The sequence below is a fragment of the Dioscorea cayenensis genome, chromosome 15 (genome assembly GCF_009730915.1).
Source record: "Dioscorea cayenensis subsp. rotundata cultivar TDr96_F1 chromosome 15, TDr96_F1_v2_PseudoChromosome.rev07_lg8_w22 25.fasta, whole genome shotgun sequence".
Lineage (NCBI taxonomy): Eukaryota > Viridiplantae > Streptophyta > Magnoliopsida > Dioscoreales > Dioscoreaceae > Dioscorea > Dioscorea cayenensis.
This window is the reverse complement of record NC_052485.1, coordinates 19,944,578-19,965,940: the sequence shown is the minus strand read 5'-3', so window position 1 is coordinate 19,965,940 and position 21,363 is coordinate 19,944,578. Positions and strand designations below refer to the sequence as shown.

General features: G+C 33.2%; 2 protein-coding genes across 3 annotated transcripts; one reads left to right on the top strand and one right to left on the bottom strand.

Moving 5' to 3' along the window:
- Positions 1–14,210: 14,210 nt before the first annotated feature.
- LOC120277454 (uncharacterized protein At1g01500-like) lies at positions 14,211–17,075 on the top strand. The gene is made up of 3 exons (XM_039284309.1): positions 14,211–14,344; positions 15,464–16,102; positions 16,614–17,075. Exons 1-3 carry the CDS (start codon positions 14,312–14,314, stop codon positions 16,845–16,847), a joined length of 906 nt encoding a protein of 301 aa, XP_039140243.1. The 5' UTR covers positions 14,211–14,311; the 3' UTR covers positions 16,848–17,075.
- Positions 17,076–17,170: 95 nt separating this feature from the next.
- LOC120277453 (phosphatidylinositol transfer protein 3-like) lies at positions 17,171–19,490 on the bottom strand. Of its 2 annotated transcripts, XM_039284308.1 has the most exons (6): positions 19,351–19,490; positions 18,588–18,666; positions 18,283–18,459; positions 18,118–18,216; positions 17,807–18,052; positions 17,171–17,715 (listed from the first exon to the last, which is right to left on the bottom strand). In XM_039284308.1, the coding sequence occupies exons 2-6, from the start codon at positions 18,651–18,653 to the stop codon at positions 17,407–17,409; spliced, it is 897 nt and encodes a 298-aa protein (XP_039140242.1). In that variant the 5' UTR covers positions 18,654–18,666; positions 19,351–19,490; the 3' UTR covers positions 17,171–17,406. The 2 variants fall into 2 exon arrangements, with proteins under 2 accessions (XP_039140242.1, XP_039140241.1); XM_039284307.1 differs by having other exon boundaries at positions 18,118–18,459.
- Positions 19,491–21,363: the final 1,873 nt, after the last annotated feature.

The following is a 21,363-nucleotide window of genomic DNA, read 5'->3' as shown; positions in this document are numbered from 1 at the left end:
TTTACTCATTTATTTATAAATGTAGATAAGCCATAGGATTAAACCTTAGATTTTTTGGTTGTAAGGTGGTAATAATGATTTACACCATCTCTGCAACAGGATAGGTGGTGGTTCGCATTCCACGTTTTGCTTGTCACATAAAAATTAAAAAAAAAATTCAAGGACTATTTGTTGTTGTTGTTATTGTTATTATTATAAAATAATTTAGAATATGCATGTAGGGAAAATTGGCAACATGAGCATCGTCCTAAATTGATATCCACATGTTTTAATGTCTCATTCCATAAAAAAATAAAAAAAATAAAAATAAAAACAAAAACAAAAACCATATCTGTGGGCATTCTAGTATCACTCAAAGCAGATGCCCTAAATTATTCCATCGCTAGAGTTGTTTGAATTTGTTTACCAAAATTTATTAAAAATTTACCAAGTTTTGAATTAATTAACATTAATAATAATAATAATATTTAAAAGTAAAATTTTATCTTGTTATAAAACGTTTATATTTGATAATATTCACATATATTTATATATTTATAGATGTGGTAGGGAAACCGTAAATCACTGATTAAATACATAACCATCTATTAAAAAGAATAAAATCACACATTTACCGTACACATAGAAATACATAACCATCTATTAAAAATAACAAAATCACACATTTACCATACACATAGAAATTTTGTATTGGATGATGGTTTATAAAAAATATTATTATGACAACTTTAATCGTTATATTATTTTAGAATTTGATGCTCATGCCACCTCATCATCCATTAAATTCATACCCATTAAACTATCTCTCATATATAATAGTTATACTATAATATAGGGTTCAGAATTATTTCATTCATTTTTTTAGTTATTTACATTATATATTTCATTAAAAAAATATGCATTTAATAAAATATTAAATATTATTAATAAAATAATTAAATAATATATTTAAACAATTATAGTTCAAATAAATATTTAAAATAATAAAAATATATAAATAATAATAAACTATTATATTATTTTGAAAAAATTAGTTAATTTATGGGCAATAAAAAATAAAAAATAATTTATCAAATTGATGAAGAAATAGAGAAACAACTTAATATAAATTAAAAATACTAAAAATATTACATAATTATAGTCATTTATAAAAGATATTAAAATACTAATTTCATTTTCGTTCACTATGTAATGGATTATCTTTTAACATGACCCTAACATGCTTATGGATGCTGTGCTTTTTACGATTATGATAATATAGAGTATGATTACATTCCTTCAATTAATCATTACTCCATCCACTATGATGCTCCCTTAATAATTTGTTGTATAGTTAATTAAATTCATTTATAAGTGGAGTGGAACCATTCAAAACTAATGTTGCTTATAGCCAGTTGTTTTTCTTCTTGGACTAGATCGCCAATTTTAATTGAAATAGTTGACCACTCATTTCCAAAATGTCCTATTGTTTTGGGCATTACCTACAATGCTATTAGTTGAAATTGTAAGTCATGCACTCACAAGCATTAAAATGAACAAATTTTTTGTTGTATTTTGTTGATCATTATGAGAATTTTTATCCAAATTTTCAGGGTCGCTTACAGCAATTGGAATGCCACTTGTTTAAGTGTTGGCTTGTTGATTTACCAGGTTCGGATTGAAAAAAAGGGTCCTGAAAACATAAAATAATCATATGAAAACTTAGTTGATTTTGGACATTAAAATAAAAGTGGGGAAATTTTTGTGAGTTAAGATAATTTTGTAAATTATGATGATATTGAAAATTTTACACATTTAGTGGAAAAAATAATATGGAAACTTTTGAAAAATTTGAAAATCATTTGAAAAATTCGGAGTTTAGGAAGATGAAGGATATTTTTATTCATAATAGAGTAGAAAATTTAAAAATGAGGAAGTGGAGAAAAAAATGTAGGTTTTGTTTGAGAATTTGGGTGTATATATAGGATCAAATATTTTAAAATTAAATAAAATAACTCTAACGTTCGGTGATGCAATGGTTAAAACCTCTAATTTTTCTTTTAAAAAAAAAATCTTTATTTAAAATGTAAGTTCCATCCATTTGAATTTTAAAAAAATACATATATTTAAAAAATGTAAAGGATCCACCAATTAAACTTTTGGTGGCCATTGAGTGCTCAATGACAACCAACCTTCTCTAATGGGTAGAGAAATCGTTGATCGCTCTATGAGCACTTTCTCTACCCATCAAAGATGTTTTTAGTTTAATTTTCAACCTAAATGATATCTTTATAAATTGAGTTTTGTATTTGTCAAATTTAAGTAAAATTTTTAAAATCGCTTAAATTCTGATTACATAAAATAAATATTCAGTAAATATACCATTTTTTAAACAAACCAGAACTTACAGTTAAAGAAAATACAATTTTTTTAAAAAAAAGCTTCACATGCTACCAAACAATTTTAAAATTGACTTTAATACATGCAAATATTTTTCATAAAATAAGTTATATTTTTCTTAACAAAATATATATTGTTCTTTTTTATAGAATAAGTTTTTGCAAAAAAATATAGTGAGCAATAAAGTTTTTATTTTGATGATCAGAACTATTAAGCTGAATTGGAATCTTCCGATGTGCTTATTTGAAGAGATATATGTAGCAAGCAGTTATATTTAGAGATGATAATGATGGTTGATTGAAGTCTATAGCTAAATATGAAGGGTGCTATATTTGGTTAGAGATTTGAATTGATTGAAGACCATATTAAGATGATTGAAGATTCATTAAAGATCATATCGAAGATTTAATAAAGGGCACATTTAGTTGATTACAGATTTATTGAAGACCATTTGTCGCTAATTGAAGATTGGTTGAAGACGAGTTTGATATGATTGAGGCATGTCTAATTTGGGTATATGATTTTGAGTGTGATTGAAGTCCCACTTTGGGTTCCTATGGATGGGTGTTAGTGAGTACAATTGGTTGTAGATTTGGCCAAGATTAGTGTATGATGTGGCCATGTTGATCTGGATCCAACAAAGTGGGTTAATAGTGACTTAAGGTCGTGTAGTAATTTTGGAGTTATGACTAAGCCAGTTTCAGTAGATGTTTGGGCTAAGTCGTCACTTATTATAACATTGGATTTGGAAGCTATAGAACATCAAGACAGAAGGGGAAATTTTCAAGAGGTGATTCACATGAGTGTCTATATAATACCTTCTCTAGGATTCACGATGCAAAGTGAGAGAGGCTGAGGAAAAGGCGTAGGCATCAACCAACCTAAAGATGTGCTTACTGTTCATTGAGATCGTGATCTTGGTGAAGGACTGTTGTGCTAATTAGAGATCAGTTAAGATGAGCCTAAGATCATGTGAAGAAAGGAGCCCAAAGGCTGATTTTATTGAAAATAAGAAACATAGAAATAACAAAAAGAACAAAAGGAGAAAACTAAAAAACTAATGCTAAAGCAACAACATAAAAAACTAATTAAAACATGAATCCAGAATAACAAAAATTCTTCATGATCCATATGGGAAGGTCCCAGCCAAGATGGAAAAGAGTGAGAACGTGGAGATTGATGCCATGTGTAGCCATTTGAAAATTTGGAGTATTCCACCATCTAGGTACAATATGAATATGAGGATTTCCAGCCGTGTTGAGCAATTTTCTGATAATCAAGATATAATAGTTTAAACAACAATCGCAAGGAGGGCAGTTAGCACTGATAGCTCTACACATCTCGACATTAGAAGTGAAGATATGCTACACATTAAGACTCTTGCTCACAACAACCTAGAATGCAATACTGAGAGCTTTCATCTCCACCACCATGTCTGTTTCAGCGTTGAAGAAAGAACAACTTGCAAGAGATATCGAATACTTAGTATTAAATATAAAAAACTTGCACCACTTACCTTTGTGGCTTCATTCCAAGTCGTGGAGGAAAATAAAAAGGAACTATCAGCATTAGAGAAATTATTAAGGATCAGGCATTTGCCAAATTGATCCCCTGCCGTTTGGGAGAATTCTAAAGCATGGGCATAGGCCTTGCAAGCAATGATGGACCAATTCAGACTCACACTTCTAAAAATAGCATCACACCTTGCTTTCCGAATAAACCACATAGCAATTGCAATCATAGATTTATTAAATAAAGAGAAATTAGAATTGGTAATCTAATCACTAGTACAAAAACCTTCCAGAAAGGTTAAACAATTGCCAATCTTGGAGCTAATCAGATTCCAAACCAGTTGGGCTTTGCTACATAAGACCAGCAAATGCTTAGTCAATTCATAATCAAGGCCACACAGAATACACATATTGCGGGGGCCCAGCTTAAGGGAATAAATATATTCAGAAGTAGCAATTCTCCCTTTGAAGATCAACCAAATAAAATGTTTGACACGGATAACCACTTTAAGTGTCTAGATTTTCATCCATCCAATCCAATTGTCCATACAATTGTGATTCTGATTCAAGAAGTCATACGTCATGGAGCAAATTCTATTACTCTTGGATTTGGGAGACCACACCCAATGATTAAAAGCATTAGAGTCAATTTGGCCCTATCTCGGAATGAAACAATTTAAATTATCGTCAAAAAGGCAACCCAAATTTTAAGTGTCCCAATTGCCATCCAAAATGAAATCAGGAATTTTGAGATGTTCGAAATCCATGCATATGTTAAGATAAGTAGGATTTAAGGATAGAGGACTCTCGGAACACCATGAGTCTAAGAAAAGCGAAGTGCAACTAGGATTCACCGAATTTATCCAACAAAAAGGCTTAATTTTTGCAGCTAAATAACATAATCCTCTGAAAAACCAAGAACAACAAGAAGGAATGGGATCTCTCCAAAAATTCAGCAAACCGTATTTGAAATGCAAAATATCCACCCAAATGGCAACATCAAAATTAATATACTTAAAAGCATTCTTAGCTATAATAGAATGTTTAAAAAGAAGAAGGTATCTAATGGCGAGGCCCCCTTTAGTTTTAGCAACAGTAATATCATCCCAAGCAACAGCATGGATACCCTTTCCATTGTCGTCCTTATACCAAAAGAAACTCCTAACAATTTTAGAGATCTGACAAAGAACGGAATCCGAAATAGGGTAAATAGAGAGATAGTAATTTGGGATGGAAAAAAGGAAAGAGTTAATTAAAACAGTTTTGGTTGTAGGAGAAAGTTTGAAATGCTTCAATCCAGCAGAGATGCACCGAATTCTATCAATCATAAGATTAAAAGCTACCACTGCTAATCTCTTAGAAGTAACAAGGATTCCAAGATAAGTAAAAGGAAAATTAGCAGTAGAAAAATTAAGAATGGAGCAAATACTCTTTGAGCCCCATTTATTAAACCAAGAAGGACAATAAATTTCCAACTTAGTAGAATATGTTGTCCTGAGAGTTGACCATAAATATGAAGGCAAAGTTTGATGTTCCTGGCTATTAGTCTAGAGGCTTGGGAAATAAGAATAAGATCATCAACATACATGAGGTGATTGAATTTATAACTCAAGTTATTGTTATAGCCAGTAATCATGCCTTGCCTAAGAGCAAAATTTAGCATAGAGGTCAGATTTTGAGAGACTAAAATGAAGAGATATGACAAAATGGGATCACCTTGACGAACACCCCTGAAAGATTTAATCCAGGGGATGGACTGGCCACTTATGAGAAAGGAGAAAGAAGTAGAACTAATGCAGGTTCTGATCCCAGAGATCCAAATATTAGGAAAATTCATCTTAGTTAGGGTGGCAAGAATTGCACTCCAACTAAGGGTATTATATGCTTTTTCTACATCTATCTTGACTAATATCCTAGGGAGGGCCATTAAAATCCCTCCCAATAGAGTGAGCAACCTCTTGAATCACAACAATATTATCAAAGGGACAACGACAAGGAACAAATCCAGCATGTTCTCTACCAATGAGACCTGGGAGAACAAGCTTGAGACGATTGGCCAAGATTTTAGAGATAACCTTAAAGCAGACATTACAAAGAGAAATGGGACGAAAATCAAAAACCAATCCAGGATTGTCTTTCTTGGGAATAAGAGCAATAAAGGTTCTACCCCAAGAGGAAGGCATCACAGAATTAGCAAAAAAGAACTGAATAGCAGAAAACAAATGGTCCCCAATTTCAAGCCAAAAATATCGAAAAAACTTAGTGTTAAAACCATCGGGCCTTGGGCTTAGGGATGGCAATTTATACCCTACCGGATGAGTATACCTGTACCGGCACCCGATCAAAGAGGGTAATACCCTCTTTGACCGGGTACAGGTACAGGTAAGGGTATTACCCGTTATTTTTTGAGTGGGTACGGGTCGGGTAAGGGTATGCCCCTACCCTATCCGTACCCGAACCTGTACTCTTACTCGTTGAAGAGGGTATGGGTTTTACTTGTACCTTACCAGCATATATATATATATTAAGCTAAACATTTACCCACAATTTACCCAAGATAAATTTTCATTGTGATTAATTTGAAAATAATACTTTAAACTTTCTCTTAATATATTATTTTGAATTTTATTTAATTTTTATATTTATATTTGATATAGCATTATATTTTTTGGATATAAATATTAAGAATCACAATTAAATTAAAAAAATAAAAATTATAAAACAAATATAAAAAATAATGTTATAATAATTTATTCTATAAATTATAAAAATATCCTGAAAAATAAGATACTAATAAAAAATCAATTGGTTATGAGAATTACTTATAATATTTTTTATATTCAAAATCTTACTAGACATTTATAAAATTTGAAACTATATAAAATATAAATAGTAGATATATGAAAAACTTTAAAACAAAAACCAAGATAATTAAACATAAACAAAAAAAAGGTAGAGTTACCATTAAGTCCTAAATAGACGCCAATGAAAATCAACAAACTTCTTATTTTGTATAAATTAATTTGTTACGTATAACTTTTATGTGATTATATAATTTAAGATAAACAAATATATATCAACTTGTAATTTTGAATTTATGGGCATGTGTTTAAACATTGTATTATTATTATTATTTAAATTTATATTTAAATTTAATTCTATAATTTGAAGAATGGGTAAGCGGCTACCTTGCGGGTAAGGGTAAGGATATGGTTTTTTGTACTTTGAAGGGTACGGGTATGAGATAGGGGTTACTGGTACGGGTAAGGATTTTGGCATATCCTACCCGTTAACATCCTTACTTGGGCTATTATCAAAGAGAAGATCAAGAATAGTAAGATAGACTTCCTCCCAAGTAACCTCACGAGAGATGAAATTACAATTAGATTCAAAGAGCTTCGAAAGATCATCCGAGAGGGCATTTAAAATGCTAGAAAAACTGCTTTCACAAGGATTTGACAAAAGATTAGAATAAAATTTAAGAAAAGCTTGTTCAATTCCAACACAATCACAAAACAAGTTACCATACAAATCAGCTATATGAGAAATAAATCTAAAATGTTTGCAAATACGAGCAGAATTATGGAAAAAGCTAATGTTTTGATCCCCATCACAGACCCAGAGAATATGGGCACGTTGAGCCTATTTTATGGAGTTTTGCCATTCGAGGGCCGCAAACTTGATATAAAGATCCATAAGATAGGTTTAGGAGTTAGTAAAGAAGGGATTAGAGGATTTCAAAGAAGATATAGTAATTTCGGTATGATTAAGAGCAGTTTCAATGGACCTCAAATCATAAAAACACCAAGCGTAAAGGTTAGAACAAGTGCGGGAAATAAAATGAGAGAAAGTAATCAAGCTAGTAATCATCAAACAATATAATCAAGCTAGTAATCATCAAACTAAAAAGCACTATGGCAACGGGAAGCATGCAAACCAACAATGAGGAGGAGAGGGGCATGATCCGAAAAAATACGCAGCAAATGTTTAAGAGAATAAGAATGGAACTTAGAAAACCAAGCAAGATTTACCAGACAACGATCAAGTCGAGCCCAGCGTCTCGCAGAGCCCAACTGATTATTACACCATGTAAACTTTGGTCCAGAGAAATGTAAATCCAAAAGATTTTTATCTTTAATAAAATTCACAAAGAAACCAGCTTTCCTTGAATAATAATAGATCGATCCTCCTTTATGCTCATTATGGGAGACAATATAATTAAAGTCCCCCACAATGAGTCAGTGCAGGTTTAAAAATGACACTTTAGAGAGCTCATGCCATAAGGAGCGCTGAATTTGAAAACAAGAAACATTGTAAACAATAGAGATAATCAAATTCATAAAAAGGTCAGAGAAAATAATCATATGTAAATCTCTATGAAATACTGCAATAGGAGTGACCTGGCCAAGAAGCTTATTCCAAGTGACAAGGATACCTCTGAAATAACCCTCTGCCAAGATCGTAGCCAGTCCTAATTCCAAGGAAGCTTTCATACAGAATTGATCAACCAGATCAGAATTACCTCTAGTATCGACAAGACACACAAGTAAGGGGTTGTGCTTTCAGATAAAGCGCAAAACATTTCTAGAGGTATCACGCTTGCAATGCCCCTACAGTTCCAGCAAACAATTTTAACGGTATTCATGGGAAACTATAATGAGAGAAAAGAACAAAACTATATAGAAGGAGAACTTCCTGAGAAGAAGAGATAACATATCTAGATCGAGAAATGACTAGAGGAGATCAGCAATTGCTCTCCCCAATTTTAGCTCTCCCCTTTTTTGGGGAAGCAGCATCGACATGCGCCCTTTTTCCTAATCAAAGAATCCTTGTGAGCTTTTCTTGAAATTGATCAAAGGCCATCGAATCATTTGGACCTTCATCATTAGGCATGTCTTTATCTCCATCCTCTAAGGATTCACCATCTTGATTACAAGGATCGCCTAGGGGGATTCCAGAGCTGCAGTGACCCTATCTACAACCATTAAGTGGACTATGCCAAGTTCTCTAAAGGACCTGACAGGAGTCATCGAGATGGAGGATTGAATGATAGGCAGTGGAGAACTCGAATGGGTATATAGAGGCACCTTACCCATTTCCAAGGGATGATGAGAGGGAAACGTCTGGGGAGAAGCTCCGAGGGAAAGCGTGAGAGGTATGTTTTGCCCAGAATCCCGAGAAATAGATTATCCACAGTCTGGAGAGGTCCTTTGTGTGGGAAAGTTAAATGAAGGATTCGGCATAGTAGTGTGATCCATGATGGGGCCAAATCACATTCAATAGGATCGGCGCATGGGGAAAGGGGTGCAAGAAATCCTGCACGACCATGGCCCCTCAGCCCTCCACATGGACCTTGCTCAGCAAAGTTTTGGGAGATGTTAGCATTGGTATGCTCAGTGGCTGCCACGTCAGCTATCACGTATAATTGACTACTCGCAAGTGCATGGGGTTATCAAGTAATACCTTGTGCGTGACATAGGGATCGTATTCCTTGGGGCAAAGTAGCTATCCTTACTTTCTTTTCAGTTGTTGTTTAACCCACAAATCCGAGTTCATTTGTTCTAAGCTACTAAAGAAACTAAGAGAACTATTGGAGAGTGTCTACACGCCAAGATGAATGGATAAAAGTCCAAGGGAAGAAGATGGTCATTGATGCGGATTCCCCTAGGGCTACTGAGGCTAGAAGGATGCTAAGACTACGAAGCAATTGGTGCGGGCCAAGAGATATCCTTAGGTAGGTCAGCCACAATGGTCATGGCGATTAACCAATAATCCCATACAAGTATTGCCACGGAATCTTTCCTGACCAAATCCTCCTATGATTGCATTACAAGTCGGGAAATTTCTAATTATGGCTGATACTCAATACCTAGGTCCAATCCTAATGATTGGAGGGGTATAAAATACTTGATGGTTATGGTGTATTCATACATGGATCCTTTTTCAAGCTAAGTGAGTCTAGTATAATAGTATAGGTCACGCAACAAAGTACAATCTAGAAGTTGAACTACAGAGTTCACATGTAATTCATATATCAAATAACATAAAGCTTGAACCACAAAACCAAACCAAATGCATTAAAAGTAAATCAAAGCATCCAACTAAACAAGTTCACCCCAAGGTCCACCGATATCCGGTGACCTTGGGGTCTAACCGTCTATAAAAGCAAATATAAGCAATAAATTCATAGAAACAACTAAAACTCTCATAATAAAACTCCCTCAAACGATAGAAGCAAGATGGTGAGTCGGATTGCATGGAAAGCTTCCATGGACGCCGTAATGGTGGCAGCTTCCCTCATCGTCTTCAAGCCTTCCAAAGATGAGATCGGTAAAGATCTTGCCTAATGACACTTCTCCCTTTGATTTCCTCCCTCTAAAACTCAAGATCTGGCCTTCTCTTGCCCAGGTGAAGTCGCCTTCTCCTAGTGCTACAAGCACTCCCCAAAAAGGTCTCCAATAAGCTCCCTTTCTTTTGCCCTAACACCCCTCATAAAATGCATTCGCCCGAGCCTTACGGGCTCCATACAGATACATGGATACCTGTGAGGCTCCCAGCCTTTTCAGCTCAAAAAATCATTTGGGTGCTATATTACTTGCTACAGCAACATTGTTACAGTAATTTTGCTATAGTGTTCTACTATATGATTTTGCTATAGTAGTGGTGCAAAAAATTCCAGTGCATTTCATGGGCATTCATGCGGCGGTATGGAGCCCGTGAGGCTTACAACCAAGCTCTTGTGGCTTCAAACAATTGCTCTACTACAGTATCTGCTATAGTACTAAAACCCTAAAACATTATTTTTGATGTCAATTTCTTCCCAAATTGTGTTCTTGAGCTCCTCTTGGCTTCTTTAAAGTCTGTAACACAAATAAAATGACTTTAAACACAAAACCGGCATCGATTTATCCAAAAATGCATGCTATAATACAATATATATATATATATATAAATACATACATTTAGACACTTATTAATGTGACTAGAATGAGTGCTAACACCGTGATTGAGGGTGTGGCCGCGCCGTCGAGTAACCAACATCCAAGGGCCGAAATTAGCTCGGTCAGAGCTTCTTGCGAAACCATCGGGACATCCCACAATAGGGATTTAGGGCATGACATTATCACTTTAGAAGTCTGAGCAACAGCCTCTATAATTAGGCTAGAGCTAACCGCCATCTCCAGTGAATCACAGGGGGCGAAGAAGCTCTGCCTTTTCTGGTTATTGCAGCTCAAGGGCAAGAGTTGGTGTCGTGAGCAACTAAACTGTAAGAGTAGTAAAACATAGGCAACCTTTCATACAATACAACCACAAACACATGATGATGCTCATCACCAATCCATAAGCCCTTACTCAAAGGCTTAGAGAGATCTATCTCAATATAGACGTGAGCAAATTTGGAGTGAGATAGTAAGGGCATCCACCTTAAGAAGATGATCAAGGTGGGAGGTGATGGACTCAAACAAGTTTCCATCCCAAAAGTCAATAGGAAGATTATGAAGCTACACCCAGATAGCAACCGAATTGAACTTGGCGAACGCCGGCTTAAAAAGGATTGCCACGACGATAGCTAGAGAATGATCCCATTGATGGACCATGACCCCTCAAGAAGAAGCATCTTCATAACTTCATAAGTAGCACACCGAATTAGGAGAATGATTGGGGAGATCAGAGATTTGAACTTCCCCGATATCAGCCCACTTGGCCATCAGACTCATCTTCACCTGCTCAAATGGGGGTGGCTTCTGAAGAATTTACCGTAAAGGGAGGTATGGAACCTCATGCAAGCTCTAGAGATAGTCTCACCATCTAGATGAACAAACTCAGATATAGAATCCTTGAGTTTTGCTAGAACATGGGGATTATGTAATGGTGAATTGTTAGAAGTAAGAGCACCATTCAAAGTGATCTAAGCCCAAGTCTATAGGAATGGTTGAGGATGAAGAAGAAGGGAGGTCTGCCCCCTGCTTGCCATGACAAGGGGGAAGGAGGATGGACTGAAAGATCAGGTAAAGTTAGAAGGATGACTGCGAAGATGAGCACAACTCAATTATTTCGTTTTTTAGGCTTGGCCTCACAAATGTACTGTGTTACCAATTTTAAAGGGGTTTTTTCTTTTTATTTTAGTATTTGCATTTAGCAACCTAAAAAATTAATAATCCACATGCCCAAACTGAACAAATAGGGTTTAATTATCAAATGATGTTGTCACATAATTTATGCTTAATAGTTAATACTATATCGAGAGGAGAGATAATTAATATATATATATATATATATATGTTTCAATCTTATCATAACTATACCATTAGTACTGTTTTAGGGCGACCTTGCATCCTCCTTCTACCTTCTTATCCTACATTTCTTTTGGGATATAAATGGTTCCGTCATTTATTTATTTATTTATTACATGAGTAAAGATTAAACTCTCTATATTTAGAACATACATAAATAAATTTTTATTTGTTGAAAAACTTTTTTATTATGCAAACAAACATTATTTTTCAGGGATATTTAAGCAATTTTGAACTTTAAAGGTATGCAAATAAATATTATTTTTGAGAAGATATTTTAATAATTTTAAAGTTTCATAAGAATTTACAAGAACCTCTAATTAATAATATTGAGCTATTCAAAAGTGTGTAGCGTTATAACACTATTTAATTATAGGAAAGAAAATTATCCTTGGATATACTGTAAAGGACTTTGATGGCTCCCACTTTTGTATGTACCATACATATAGCTCCTTTATTTAAGAAAAGTGCCCTTATGCAAATAATATTATTTTTTGTTGAAATAATTTAAATAATTTTCAAATTTTATTAGAATTTTGCAAGAAAACCCCCAAATTAAGTGTGTAGTGTTAAACCACTATTTAATTATAAGAAAAAAAAATTATCTTTGGATATACTGCAAAGGATCATGATGGGCTCCCACTTTTGTATGTACCATATATAGCTCCTTTATTTTAAAAAAAAAGTGCCCTTACGCAAATAAATATTATTTTTATTGAAATAATTTAAATAATTTTCAAATTTTATTAGAATTTTGCAAGAAAAAACCCAAATTAATAATATTAATCTTTCCAAAAGTGTGGTGTTAAAACACTACTTAATTATGAAAAGGATCTTGTCCTTGGATATACCATAAAGGACCACAATGGGTTTCACTTTTGTTGTATATACACATATATATATATATATATATATATATATATATATATATATAGCTCCCTGAATTCAGAATAAATGAGGTTTAATCCATTTTTTCTTATTTTAATTATATTTTATAAAATTATTATTTTACTTTTATTTGTTTTAATCTCTCACTTTCTTTCTCTTTCTTACAAATTAAAAAATTATGCTAAAAAATCACACTAACTCACCACAAGGCCAAAGTAGAGGTGAGTTTGTACTTGGCTTCTCAAAATTAAGATCGATATTAGTTTGTTCTTGTCTAGTAAATTCTCAATTTAAGACGTGTTTGGTTCTATTGGTGGAAGTAATTTGAAATACTGATATTGGGGTGATTTCTATGTGTTTGTTTCGTTGAAGTGATGAGGGAAATGATGATGTGACACTTTTAACTTATTTTCATTTTACCCATTTGACTATAGTGAAAAAAAAAACTCCTAAATAGGACTTCATCTTAAGTCTTTATTTCCATAGAAGTGACACTTTTAGACTTCCGCCATTTCGGTGAATAGGGGCATTCATTTCAGGGAAAGTGAGGGGAAGTGGTCTGATTTACCCCACTTCTGGTGTTCATTTGTCTTTGAAGTGGAAGTGGCACTTCCCCACTCCGATCGAAATGGATTTTGAATCAGCCCCACTTCGAGTATTTTTTTCTTGAAGTGGGAAGTGAGTCAATCTATAAAAAAAGCTAACTTATTTTTCACTCTAAAGTCTTTTTGAGCTCATGGAAACTTCATCCAACACCCTAAATCGTCTCGATTCATTCTCGACTCTCGACAAATGAGCACGTAGTCCCCGAAAGTGATATCACTTCCCCCACTGCGAGGTGACACTTTCCTCACTTCCTGACTTCCCCTCACTTACAGTGAAATGAACACTTCTGAATCAAACACCACTTTAGTACCACTGAGCTCATCAAGTCACAAGGAGCTTTCCGGGGGCGATAAAATAATAATAATAATAATAATTTTACAAACACAAGGATATTTGGAATATACTTTGAAAAAAAAAAATTATCGAATGTTAAGATATTCTCATGACTTGACAGATACTTTTGAAACTTGCCAGGGTCCTCAATCTCATTTTCCTATTTAATTCTGGCCTTTGTTTGGCTTCATTCATTTAATAATGTTGGTAGGAATAATTTATTGCTGACAAGTGGACGGTTTTATTTTTTCTACTGAATGCCTCCATTTTTGTTCTTATGAAGCAGAGAAATGGGTTCTAATGCTGCACGGCTTTGCCATTGGAAATTGGATGGTTGGTTTTCTTTTTCTTTTTCTTTTTCTTTTTCTTTTCTTGTTTATGATGCATTTGGTGTGTTTATCTTTGTTTATCTTTTGAATTGAACAAATACTATGTTTTGTTTGTTTATGGGGTAATGGATGTGATAAAAGTTCCATCTTTTGTAGGGTAATGAATATGCTAAACTCAATTTGGAAGATCCCATGAAAGATAAAAAAAAATTTCTTTTTTTTTTTTTTTGGTTTTATTTAAGTGTTTGTGCTTGTGGAGTAATGGATGTGCACAGAGGCTTCTTTTGTTTCTCTTCTTAGTGAATGGTAATACTTAAAATTGCTGAAAGTTCCATCTTTTGATTCTAGAAATTAGGGTTTTTTCTTCCTTGCATTGTGCTAAACTTTATGCTTTTAAGTTTTTTTTCTTTTGATTGATGGAATGAATCAGTTTTGTTTTGCTTAGAATAATTTACCAATGTTTGTTTGGTTAGTGAAAATAGTTTCAATTTCTTCATTTTTTTTTGGGCATTTGTGTTTGGATGTGTATAGGGCTTCTTCAAATTCCTAAAGTTCCATCTTTTAATCCTGGAAATCAGGGTTTTGTTTTCTTGCATTGTGCTAAATTTTTTGCTTTTTAGTTTCATTTCTTTTGATTTTTGAAATGGATCAGTTTTGATTGGTTTAGAATCATTTTTCTTGAAGTTATTCGAATTGATGTGAAGGTTGATACTCTTGGAAGTGTTTGTGTGTTTATGTTTGTGGAGCTCTCAATATGCAAAGTGGTTTCTTTTATTTTTTTCATTGAACTATTAAGCTCTCAATTACCAAAAGTTCCATTTTTAGTCTTTTGGTGTTTTGAAATTTTATGCCTTTTTATTTCTTTCGGTTGTTGGAATAGGTTTGCTTTTCTTGGTATATATCATTAACCGTTGATTTGACTTCACAGATTTACAAGCTCTCACTACATTGAGCTTTTCAAGTCATTTGATATAATGTGAAAGTCGCATCTTATGGCTCTGAAACTCAAGTTTCTATTTTGTTGTTCTTATATTTTATGTCTTTCTGTTCATTTTGATTGTTGGAATAGATTAATTTTTTTTGGTTCATATTCATTAACTATTAATTCAAAATTAATGTGAAGATCGATATGGAGCATTGCTGCAATTCAGTCTATGAGGATGAATCAATGGATCATAGCAGGATGATCATCGAGCACCCTCCCAACCTTCCCATGTTATCACATTGGCTTGATCTAAGAGTTTTCTATGTAAGGTTTAGCAACTTAGAGATTGATAAATCCACACCAGAGCACCTCACCCTTAATTACATTCCGCTTACAACCGATACCATTCTCAAAATGAATGGGCAGAGAAGTTTCATCCATTCTGAATGTGTATCTTGTTTACTTAAAAAGGACAGGATCGACAAGAAGTCAGAAGAAGCTACATTTGTGAACACAGATACTATAAGGATGACCGGAAATACGAGATTTGAGGTGTATGATAAAGATAATATATTGCTCTCTGGAGTCCTAGAGCTGTGTAATACCAATTGCTTTGTTGAGGAATCGAAGAATCATCACAGGAAATGGAGTATGAAATGCAAACCGATGGTGTTGTATAGGAGGTCGGAGATGCCTTCACCCACAATTGAGGTTTTTGTAACTGGTTTTTGCTCTGGCATGCCAATCATCTTGACCAAGACTCTTCACATAGATTCAATTCCAAAACATGGGACAACTAAATCGATGAGCAAGGAGTTAGCTGAGTTTGACCTGCAGGTATTTATTTCGCTTCAGGATTTCCATAAAGTTGCATGTTATACATGATTTGCTTGCCAAGATATGCATGTGATCATTTATCTAATTAGAGTCATATGTGTAGAAATTATGCAATTTAATTTATAGATTTTCTAATAGTGATTAGTGCTGCGAACACGCCAAGCTTGATCAATCTAGGTCTAGTTAGGGCTTGGCTTGAAGTTGAGTAGCTTAAGCTCAAGCTCAAAATTAGCTTAAAAAAGTTTGTTGAGCTTAGCTCAATTTTAATTTTGAAAGGACCAGCTTGCCTCAAATTTGGCTCGAAAATAAAATGAATTAATTTATTTCAAGACTTTGAATCCAAGTAGATTCAGTTCAAAGCTAAATTTTGCAGGTTCTAGATCCGTTTGAGTTTCTAGATCTATTTTATTTTAGATTATTACTTCATATATATTCATATCCTAACATAGGTGAGCATATATGTCATAACCTTTATTGTTAAATGCTAAAGTCAAAGGCGTAAATTTTGCAGGTTCCAAATGACACTGATTGCAAAGAAAATGATGCCGACATTGACTATAACTCTATGTTCTTTACAACAGAATATTTTGAAGTGGATGATGGGGAGCTCTCATGGTTTAATGCTGGTCTGAGGGTGGGTGTTGGACTTGGCCTTGGTATATGCCTCGGCATTGGAATTGGCCTTAGTCTGTTTGTACGTACCTATCAAGTCACTGCCCGAAATTTCACTAGACGACACACATGATCATGATCATGCTTGTTCTACCTTCTCCATTTGTCTATAACAAAAATGAATTTTTTTTTTCTCGTCTACCTTCTCCATGGGCCTTTTGTAATCGATGAATTGTTCTCTTCTACCTTCTCATTCGGTCTCTCATAGCCGATGTTTTTATCTTTGCTAGTCATCTGTAAAGCTACCTGATCCTTTTATCTTGGTCATTCTACCATAAAAATAAATGCTTGTGGGTTTCTATGGTTTAGAAAGTCGATATATTGTGATTTGCATAATTCATACCAGGAACTCAGTTTCGGATTCTGGAAATGTAAGATTCTTTTATGGACATGTAGGAGCGCCGATCTTTTCTGAACAATTTGGTTCATCACCATTTATTGTTTGACCTTCTTATACAAAATGCCAATTCTACAGAAACCACAGATTTTGTCTAGAAAGCAGTGAAATTTAGTAGCCAATGTTAGTCCTTCTAAACTTTATTGCCGATTTTTTTTAACGTAACATCCAGTACAACTAAACATTATTGGTTAAAGAAGTTACTTGAAGATGTTAACTACTGATGCAGATTTTCTCAGCTAGCATGCGCAGCGAGAGGCGGTGAAGGCTCTGCTTCTGGTGTGATTTCTGAAGTCAAGTGTCCATTGGCAACTTGTTTTGATTTCTCATTCAATCCCCAGAAGCCGGCCATTTTCGTATCGTCCTTTTCCATCAACCTGGAGAACTCTTCGTGGTTGTACTGCATGTCATTTTTCCCTCCAAACTCCTTCGGAAGGACTTCTACGTCGAAGTTTCTTTGGATAAGATCCACAGTTTCTTCGTTCTTCGGGTAAATAAATTTCACCTTCTGGAATGTCATAGGATCCAGGAAATATTTGACAATCTTCAAAGACAAAACAAAACACAAAAATGGTGAAGTTAGTGAGGGATAAACACATTGAACTGTTTATTATGGATTTAAAAGATGATCGAACCTTCCAAAAGGTTTCGAAGATTCTCGGAGGATTGTAAAGAAATGCAGTGGCAAGTCTCTCAGGGTAATGATTCTGCAAGATGTTCGTGGCTTCTCGAGCAGTTTTGATCGGGGTCGAATTGCTCAGTGACCATCCATTGAAGTCTATCAACCACACCATCTGTTCTTGTTCTTCGGGTAAATTCGAAATCGCGTTTTCTAACAGATACACCAAATGTTGAAGTTGCTTATCATGTGATGTGGTGTTCTGCAAACAATGAGCAAATGAAATCGATACTGAAGAAATAACTGAAGATCAATAAGTGATCAAACCTGTTTTGCCGGTGTCATCACAATGACAGTCCTCCCGTCCTTGTCTTGAAAATTTGCACGGTATGCTTTCCCGGTTTCGCCTTCTTGGGCAACTTCAGGCTGGCACACAGAAAAAAATTGCAGGAGTGATTTCGACTTTAAGAATTGCAGTGAAATCAATCTCACCCATCGAATTTCCTCGGGCTTGTAATTTGATCTCCACTTCAATGTGTCCTCTAGCATTTTTTTCGACTTATCGATGTTCCAGTTCCGAGCTCGCAGATATCTTCTCAGGCATGCATCAGTGCAGAATTGAGAACTTCGTCTCGACAGTGATCCAAGAGCAGCTCTAAGCTCACTGACCTGATTATAAACCAATAATCCCGCAGATAAATACTTCAATTCAATGTTACTTTTCAATATGTAACTTCTCGAACCGAAAAAAAATGATCGAATTGAATTGATGCATGTCTATTAATTTTTCTGTTTACCTTCTCTTCTTGAAAAGCAGCATCAAGTTCAGATTTTTCGCTAGTATTATGCCTCCGACGAAACATAATGACTAATTACCTGATCATATATATATATATATATATATATATATATATATATATATTTAAGATAAAAGAAAACAATGTACTCATGAAATAATAACATGAAAAGAAGTATGTTAAATTCACAGAGATCTAATTAATTGAAAACATGAAATTTCTTTGGGATAAAAGAAAGTAATTCACAAGAATTATAGATCAAGAGGCAATTTTCAGATAATCTATGAAACATTTCTTTCAATGAACATTATGAGATTCAAATCAAATAAAAAATTACTCTGTTTAAACAGCATACAATGAAAACATAAATAACAAAATAATCAGACAGTTTCATCAGATAATTTCTGAACTTTTCTTCAAATGAACATTATGAGATTCAAAACAAATAAGAAGTAAAAGACAAAAAAAAAAGTCAGATAAAAAACAGAGCACAATCAAATAATCTATAAACTTATCTTATATACCATGAAATCATAAATAACACAAGACAAGTAGACAACTAAAACATCAAATCAACAGAGCAACTTCAACCAATCTATGAACTTATCTTTCTATGAACATGAGAAGATTCATAAAAAACAAAAATTACTGTTTGATAACAATACACAATGAAAACAAAATAACAAAAGGCACAAACCAAAACATCAGATCAAACAGAGCACTATCAAATAATCCATGGACTTATCTTTCAAAGAACATGTACCTCTAAGTGACAAAAATAACACAAAAGAGCAGAGAAAAAGAGAGAGAAAACTCTTGAGAAGGATGCAAGTCTTAAAGTGAAGAAAAATGAGAAGGGAATGCTCTAGTCATGGACACAAGGAAACAATGAGGCTGAGTAGACTTCCAACACTGTTATCATTTGTTTTTTTCTTCCACCCTTTTTATTATTATTATTATTATTTATTATTTTGTTTATTTATTTATTTATTCGTTTTTTGTAATATTTTAGAGTTCATGTTTGTCAGCACCTCAACAACCCTCTGCCCCATTGTCCCTTCATTGGTTGGCTCCCAACTCATCCATTGAATTCCTGCCAGATTCTAGATGAGTTGATTCAAAGGTTCTTCTGTACATTAAATTTAATGTGGATTTCTCCCAACTTTTACAATTTGTGCTTTTTTTTAAGAAAATAAATATACCAAAGAAAAATAGAAAGAAAGCGATTACAGGTACGTGTATATATACGGTTATATAGTACCCAGTGATGAAATATATGAGTGAATATGTAATGTCGTAAAAAAAAATAAATAAATAAATAAAATGAGAGTCACTCGGAATCATCATCAATTGTTAAGTGAGAATCCTCAATGGTAAAAATTAAAAGACTGCTTGATGGAATCATTTATCTATGCCCGTTTTATCAATATGAGATGTCAAAGATCTTTAATTTGGTACCTGATCGGAAGAGAACTCCCATCAGTCTCATGTGAAGTGCACATAAAATTAAGATTGCATTTTACAGTTGTCTCATGATCCCCCGAGCTTCACATGTTTACAACCCTAAATTTAATATACCTTATATATATATATATATATTGCGACAAACTTATGTCAAGAATGTGCATAAGCATGGAAAAAAACTCAACAAGCAACTAATAGTGATATATATATATATATATATATATATATATATATTGAAATTACACATAATTGTTTATCGTATTAGGGCATATCCAATGTGAACTTACAAACATCTATGGTTTCTCATCTATATATAATCCTGAAAAGTTATGATTATTAGGAATATATCTCCGAAAATTAAAAACATTTATTTAATTGTTATCCATAGCTTTGACTAGAATATTAAATTCTTAAAATATTTTGAAAGTAAAAATATTTATTTGCCAACTTTTATGTCTTATAATCTTCTTCGATTTGCTAGCTAGTCAATTCAAACCTCTTCATTTAATAAAAGATTTTATAGATTTTATCAACTCATTGTCTAAAAGGGTTACTTTGAAAGCATCCATTTTTGACTTCAATATTTGTTTTATGATCTTCACATGGGGAATCTTAATATGTATATATATATATATATATATACTTGCAATATCGTTAAAGGTGTTTTTGACGTACATACCCTTACAAACCATTGGAATTACATCGATTCTTTTTTAAAATTTGTTTCTTATATATATATATATATATATATATATATATATATATACTTGCAATATCGTTAAAGGTGTTTTTGACGTACATACCCTTACAAACCATTGGAATTACATCGATTCTTTTTTAAAATTTGTTTCTTATATATATATATATATATATATTGAAAATTATTGTAGAAACTACTAATAATTTATTCTTGGCATAAACATACACATAGATTTCGATAATATAAAATAAGCATAAAAGAAAAAAAAATTATATTGTTTCACCCTTTCTTATTTATTTTAACATTATATCATTTATAAAAATAAAAGGTATTTATAGTCATTAATCAGATGAATGGACTGTTAAGATTAATTTGATATGATATTCTAAAATATATTGGTTAGTGGAATACTAAGTCGGATACTACAGTATTAGCGGTTGCTACAATAATATTGATTGTTACAATAGCATCGAATAATTTCAACCTTCACTCATAACAAGTTTTTTTTTTCATATGTGGGCCTAGTGCACTAAGTCATTCAATAAATATCACGAATTATCTATTTATGAATATTTTTATTTGAAATAAAATATTTCTTTTCTAATATATATA